This window comes from Saccostrea echinata, unplaced genomic scaffold, assembly GCF_033153115.1.
Source record: "Saccostrea echinata isolate AGI-Se365-2 ecotype Australia unplaced genomic scaffold, CSIRO_AGI_Sech_v1 ptg000017l, whole genome shotgun sequence".
NCBI lineage: Eukaryota > Metazoa > Mollusca > Bivalvia > Ostreida > Ostreidae > Saccostrea > Saccostrea echinata.
In genome coordinates this window covers 2,870,425-2,877,500 of record NW_026889766.1, presented here as the reverse complement: position 1 = coordinate 2,877,500, position 7,076 = coordinate 2,870,425, and the positions used below count along the sequence as shown (strand labels likewise).

Here is a 7,076-nt window from a genome sequence, read left to right as displayed (position 1 = left end):
CCACAAATCTCTCGTTGGCCTCCTGTCTGAGGGACTGAAGCTCCGCCTCATTACTGAACATCCAGTGTTTAAACTGGCTACTAGTAGCAAACATCTTCAGCACCTATAAGGCGTAACAAAAAAATATGTTTGTTTACGGTTACCCGACCGACCCTATATTTAATCGCCGACCCAAATTTTTTTTTGGTCGTAAAAATCCAGAAGTCACTCACCAGTCAGTTTAACTTTTACATGCATCTTAAACGGTCAAACGGTTTGAAATCGAAAGCACTAGAAATAGACTATTCCTAGTACTTTCGATTAAATTATTATAAATTTTCCCCAGGCCGTTTTTGCATGGCGGATACCGCCATGCATTCAAGATCTCCCGCCATGCATCAAACATTGCCACTATGCTTCCCGCTATGCATGAATTATTAATGGTATACAATTATTTAAGAAGATGATTTACTTTGAATGTATCAGTTATTAATCTATTAATAAAACAATTCAAATCACTAGAATCCTACAAACATGTTGCATACTTGTGGTACGTGAACTCGATGCGAATCACGGTACGGGGTATGATGCAATATAGCTGTCAATTTATGTTTATTGCAATTTACTGGTATGTTATTAAACATTAAGTTTTTATTTAATTAAAAAATGTTTCTAACCATGAAAAATTTATTAATTGCTGTAAGATAGTATACACCATGAAAGTAATACACTTGTTATTGCACATGTGGGTTTTTCCAACATTTCCAGGTCATTCTATAAATAGTATTTATGTTCCGACATCAAAAAGGATTCATTAGTTACACACATAATTCTTATACCATTTTTAGCATAAATTTATGCTTAAAATAAACATGTCCTATAAGCATTATCATTGTTTATTTACTCTATGAACTATGGGCTAGTACTTCGGTCAAGCGCACATGCTTTAATACACAATAACCTACATTCAACAGCTTACGTTGAAAAAAAAAAAAATCAGACACCAATGTAACTATGTTGTCATTGGTGCTACATAGTGTTCACCCTTTTTTGTTTAAAGATGACTGTAAAAGTAGGGACAACCGAAAAAAAAAATGGAAGTAAATTTAAAAAAAAAAAGGGGGGGGTTTCACTAGGGCCTATTCAGTTTGTAGAGAGCAAGAATAACACAGCACATAAAAAGACAGTAGCTAATTAGAGGAGAATAAAAATACCAATAAAAAAAAATGATGATTAGATCTATTCTTATAAAAAAGAATTTAATTAATTGTTTATTTTTTTTAAAGTTAAATTGACAATTTATTCAAAATATATTTATCATTTAAATTTTTTAAATTAAAAAAATTTGTAAATGAATAATGGTAATGCATTTGTATTTTTCACTTAAATATAGATTCAGATACATGACACAATGTACAAGTAACTCAACCGAGACATGCTGCACGCCATCAATATTCAGCAAAATTCCCCCATGCATTAAAATTTGTCTGGAGTAAACACTAAATTTATTAGTCAGTGCCACATGGAATTAAAGAAGGAATACAAAACAGTTTTACCATTGTGTGGTAGCTGTAAGTCAGTTGGCAAGAAAGATATTGTCTATTGCCCATATGGCAAGCCCAAACAAAAGTAAAGCATCACACAATGGTAAAACTTACTACTATTTCAACCAATTCATGTGAATTTGTAATTAAAAAAAATCAATAAAATAAAAAAAAATCCCTACCTACCGACCCAATTTTTTTTCAGCATGTAACAGTAAACAAACATATTTTTTTGTTTGGCCTAAATAAAAACGCAGTTTTCAAAGCCTATTTGTACGTCTAATTTTCAAAGATTTTCAAAAGCATTTTAAGTTATGTTCATATAGAGAAATTTATTGTCCCCTTCCCCCTGGAGAAATACTATATCATTTCTAAAATTAGGAAAATACACAATCCCTAGGATTTATCTGATATGGAACATGAAAGACTGCAAACCAACAGCTAAGAAGTAATAACATAGCATATAGAGCTTTTGTGAGACCAACCCTGGAGTATTTATCTGAGACAACAAACAGCACATTTATCAATATCCATTGAAATGGTGCAGAAAAAGGGCAGAAAGATTCCTGGCTAACAGCTACTGTAATTATTCCCCTGGAACCATTACCAGATTACTATCATTTTGGAATAACACCATTTAAAGACTAATTTAAGGTCATGCTAGACAGGCTGCCTGCAGTCCACATGACCTTTTTTAAATCTAATTGATTTATAGTTGCTTTTTAAACTTTTATCTAAAGTAAATACTGAGGTTTTTAACCCCCCTCACCCTGCCCGAACTTAACACGCTCTTTGAAAACCCCAGCTCAGCTCAGTTTAAGAAGAAGAGGACAACAGAGATTTGATTACACATATTGATGCATCAGCTTCTCACTTCCAATTAAAAACTTCCATACCACATCCACACTGGACAGATGTAAGGATAAAGACTACAGGATTTAGTGGACAACTCAAAGAGAGTTGGCTACTTGATCTTGATACCCACCTGTTCTTTTGTGATTTACATACTAGTTAGATGACACAATGATTTAATCATAATACACATTGAACCGTCCTCTAGCTGACAACGCTGTAAGCTGCTAAGCCTGCCCTCTACTTCGACTACTTCTAAATCTTCTTCGAATTTTGCTGTCGCGATGTCGCATGCGTTCAACTGATATTACTTGTACGTAAAATGACTCGAATAACAACGATTTTAAAAATTGTGTTAACTTAAGAGTACTATTAAGTCTTATTTTAAGTAGATTTAAACTTCCTAAACAAAGTATAAAATTCACATTGAATCAAAATATAAAAGTTTTACAGTGGCTCAAGGCTGATCCTGATGTTATACGACATTTTAGCGTTTGAGTTACTATTGAAAACGAAAAGTGAAAGTAGAGTTTATTTCTACAACGTGAGTTTACTTTCGGGTTTATTTTATCAAATGTATTTGAAGCAAAGTGATTAATTGTAGTTAGCCTTATACGGGCATATATATGTTCCTTACGACGAGCCTTTACGGAATCAAAAAACTGTTTATAATTTTTTAAAGTTGTAAACTTGGTACACAGGTCCTACACAATCTATTGATTTAGCTATATAGCTTGAAATAGCTATATAGCTTCATTAAGCTATTCAAAGTAGCTTGATAAAACTATTTAAATTTCACAGATATGTTTTCTTATAAGAATTAGACAAAAAGTCGATTGTGTGTTACAATGCATATTTGTTCTATGGAGAATGAGCCTCGATATTGAGACCCTGGAGAAAAGAACGACCCTGAGACTCATCCTCATGTATAAAGTGGTTGAGGGGTTGGTGCCGTCACTACCTCCTAATTCATTCATAACAAGTGTCAAACCTAAATGCCAAATTAAACCAAGACATTTCAGGGACCACCATACAACAAATATATATAGTTCACAAACGTGTGTAACAACAGCAAAGGTCTAGTTATACCTAGCTGCAGAACACCGCAATACCAACACTCATTCTTTGTCAACACATGCATACATTGGAACCATCTACCAGATACGGTTGTGCATGCAAAACTGTAGAGGGGTTTAAAACCGCCCTACAGGAACAATGATGCCAGTAAAACCTGGCACTCTCTCTACCGTTAAAAAAAAAACACAGTTGGGTTCTACAATGTACTCCAGATACTATAGACTATTAAAAAGCATTCCCAATAAAAGATAGTTTATACATTTCTGCTTTTGTTAAGCAAAAGATATACTTCCATTGTTTGGTAAACTGTACATACCTTGTGTGTTTTGAGGCATGGTGAAGTATGTTTACTTCACATTGTGTTGAATTATAACCAATCAATTAGGCCAAAAAAAATAATAGTCTTGTTTCCTGCTACCAGCCTGAAAAAAATAGGGTCGGTAGGTAGGAAAATTATTTTATTTTATATTTTTATTTTATTTTTTTTCTGACAGCATTTTTTGGATATGAACTAATACAAGATAAAATTAAACATGTCACAGGTCAATATTGTCTTTTAAAATTGAATTTCATGTCTTTTTATGCACAACTCAAGTGGTATTTTTTGAAAGTCCATATTTAAAACAAGAATTTCACGAAATGCTTGTTTTGTGCTAACACAAAAACTGATTACGGTGACAGAACGATGAAATTCCGGAAATTCTCGATTTTTTTTCTTCCAAAACTTAAAAAAAACTTTAGGGTCTGGTGCAAAAAAATAGGGTAGGTCGGGTAGCAGGAAACAAGACTATTATTTTTTTTGGCCTTACTTTGTTGACCAAATTGACCATCTTATCAATTTGATTCAAAAAGTAAGTGTGTGGTCACAAGTCAATTGATTTATATAGCCCCAAAACTTTTAGAACTTTGAGAATCTGGCCTCAGGATCATGAAACAGACTTAAACTTAAATTTTCAATTGCCTGTAAAATGTTTATCATTTAATATTGAATTAATCTCTAATTTTGCAAATAACTACACTTTTGTAAAGCAGCATTGTAAAATAGATTAATTTTGGCCTGTTTGACTTTTACAACATTTTAGTACAACATAAAGATTTTGACTTAGCTTAAGATGCTTCATGATCCCGGGGCATGGTGTTGGCAATTTAATCGCAGAATAAACTTTCTATTGACAATAAAATTTTACAATTTACACATCCAAATTTAATGACAGAAATGGATAAACAAGGGTCTGTATCTTTCAGTATAAGAATGGCATCAGAATCAACAACAGAACAGAACACAACAGAGGAGTTACTGGACTTGTATGACCAGATGTTTAAATCTAGATACACAGAAGAGGATGAGGAGTATATGGCTACAGTTAATAACCCCTCCCCTCCCCCTCCCTGTGTCAAAAACTGGTTCCAAAAATCCAGAGGAAACTTCAGAAATAGGTAAACACATTTTATCAAAAACAACTTAATGTATATACTCGCCTATAAGTCGATCCGCTTATAAGTCAGTTGTAATTTTTTAACTTATTTTGGAAGACTTTGCAATTGACCCACCTATAAGTCGCTGCAACATTTTGGAATTAATTTTTAATTCTCAACAAATCAATTCATATCAGTATCTCAAATGTTTTTACCTGTGTTCATGGAAATGAATAATGTATTTAATCTTTTATTTTCAAGAAATCAATTTCATACGATAATCGTCGGAGTTGTTAAAACGACCCACTTAATTTCGCCATCCAGAAAAAAGACCATTATTTGTAGGACTTGCCTATAAGTCAGACATAGAGTTTTGGACCAAAATCTTTCTCCCAAAAAAACTATTAGTAGGCAAAGGTACATTAAATGCAATTTGAAATATTTCAATACCTGATTATTTATATTCAAAACATCTTTTTACAAGGATAAGATAGTTGTATTAGCAACTTGAGCATGTTGAGAGTTGAGCAACTTATTTTCTTAAAAGTTGATATGAATAATTAATAATAATTTAATTAAAAAATTGCTGTCATAAAAAGCAATAAAAATAAATAAAAAATAAATAAAAATAATAATAAATAAAAGGATAGAAGGGGAAATTAATCACTCACCCACTTTTGTGAAATTGTGTTTTTTTTCTTTTTTAAATTTCCCTGGCTGATGCCCCAGCCCCACACATCCACATCAAATTTGAAAAACAATGCTATATTGCTTCCTTCTGATAAGAGATTTTGATAATTTTTAGCATTGCTTAACCAGATGAAGAATATTCTGCTCAATTTAGCACTATGAAATAATAATTACAGAGGTGGATACCAAGACCGTGGAGAAAGACGTGGGGGTTATCACCATGACAACTACAACAACAGAAGAGGTCATCACCAGGGTTATAGAGATCACCATGGTTACAGGGGAGATAACCGTGGATACAGAGACAATTATGACCGTGACAGATCTGGTTATGGTGGCTATAATCAAGGTCGTTACCATGACAACAGAGGTTATGGAGGATATAGGGACAGAGAACAAAGATGATAATTAATATGACACAAATGAAATAGTCCTATCCAACAGAAGGAGGTGTGAACATACTGCAAATTATCGTACTCATTTATGTGTAGGTTTAGTAAAGTGACAGAGATTTTTACTGATTCAGATCTTTATATGTACACATGTACATGACTACATGAATAAAACACAAAAAGTACATGTATGTACATAACTTACAGCAATGAATTTTAGTCAGCTGTTAACTGTTTACCATATAGACATACATTTATATTTGAATAAGTTTACTTAATATTAAATGAATTCAGTATTTGAGTATGAATTCATGAGGATGTGAACTAAAATGCTTCGTGCCTACATAATTCTTGTAGCATGTAGTATGTTGCATCGATATTTTGAGTAAAAGTCACTGAGTGCAGATCTGCTCCAACTCAATGTTTTTGATATACATGTTATGTGAATATCGATATGGAGCAGGTTTTTGTCTACAAATTTTGTCCACTTTGACCTCATTCTGAGAAATATTACAAAATCCAAATAGTTTGAGATGTCATCGAAACAAAAATTACTACTATGATCTACTTCGAAACTATAAAATTTTTTGTTAATTCAGATTTTTCATACAATGTAATATAAAATTCGGCACATTTCAAGAAATTTTCAAAATGTTTTTTTATGAGGGCAAAAACATATGCATATAATGCATAGCTGTTTTGGCATACAGCATCATTTGCTAAAGGAGTATAAATTTTTGAATTTTATGGTCTATGCTCTCCTGGGGCCTGAGGGATGGAGCTAAATACCATCAAAATTAGTGCTATCGTTAAAAATCTTCTTCTTTATTCAGGGGATATGGAGATTGGACTGGGCTCCGTAGTGTGTAAATGCATAAATTCTTTAAGAATATTCTTTTCTCCCCCTATATACTTGGCAAATAAGTTAGGTGGTTATGAAGAGTGAGGTTTGCTTGATGATAAGTGGTAATACTCTTCTTAGTAAATTGTGAAATCCATGGACCCTGGATCCACTCATCAGTCCCAAGGACAGTGCTCAAATGTGCTTTATATATCTGTGTATTGGTTCCATGTACAGAAGATATTATACAGTACATTTTGAAATGTTGAAATATATGTCAATGTT

The 7,076-nt window shown here is 32.7% G+C and overlaps 2 protein-coding genes across 2 annotated transcripts in view; one reads left to right on the top strand and one right to left on the bottom strand.

Moving 5' to 3' along the window:
* The window catches only part of LOC133189325 (cyclin-H-like), a 13,478-nt gene extending 10,865 nt beyond the window's left edge, over positions 1 to 2,613 (bottom strand). Inside the window, exons 1-2 of the mRNA XM_061324716.1 lie at positions 2,509 to 2,613; positions 1 to 103 (exon numbers count right to left, since the gene is read on the bottom strand). The exon at positions 1 to 103 is cut by the window's left edge and continues 23 nt beyond it. Of these exons, the coding sequence (XP_061180700.1) occupies positions 1 to 94 (94 nt within the window). The 5' untranslated portion in view covers positions 95 to 103; positions 2,509 to 2,613. The remainder of the gene's footprint in view (positions 104 to 2,508) is intronic.
* Positions 2,614 to 3,002: 389 nt separating this feature from the next.
* LOC133189324 (RNA guanine-N7 methyltransferase activating subunit-like) lies at positions 3,003 to 6,080 on the top strand. Its single transcript, XM_061324715.1, has 3 exons — positions 3,003 to 3,039; positions 4,698 to 4,889; positions 5,735 to 6,080. Exons 2-3 carry the CDS (start codon positions 4,705 to 4,707, stop codon positions 5,961 to 5,963), a joined length of 414 nt encoding a protein of 137 aa, XP_061180699.1. The 5' UTR covers positions 3,003 to 3,039; positions 4,698 to 4,704; the 3' UTR covers positions 5,964 to 6,080.
* Positions 6,081 to 7,076: the final 996 nt, after the last annotated feature.

Excerpts from the sequence above, each read along its gene's own strand:
- LOC133189324 (XM_061324715.1), top strand. The coding sequence starts at position 4,705 with ATGGCATCAGAATCAACAACAGAACAGAACACAACAGAGGAGTTACTG. Across the intron at positions 4,890-5,734 it reads AGAGGAAACTTCAGAAATAG|AGGTGGATACCAAGACCGTG; the intron begins GTAAACACATTT and ends TAATAATTACAG.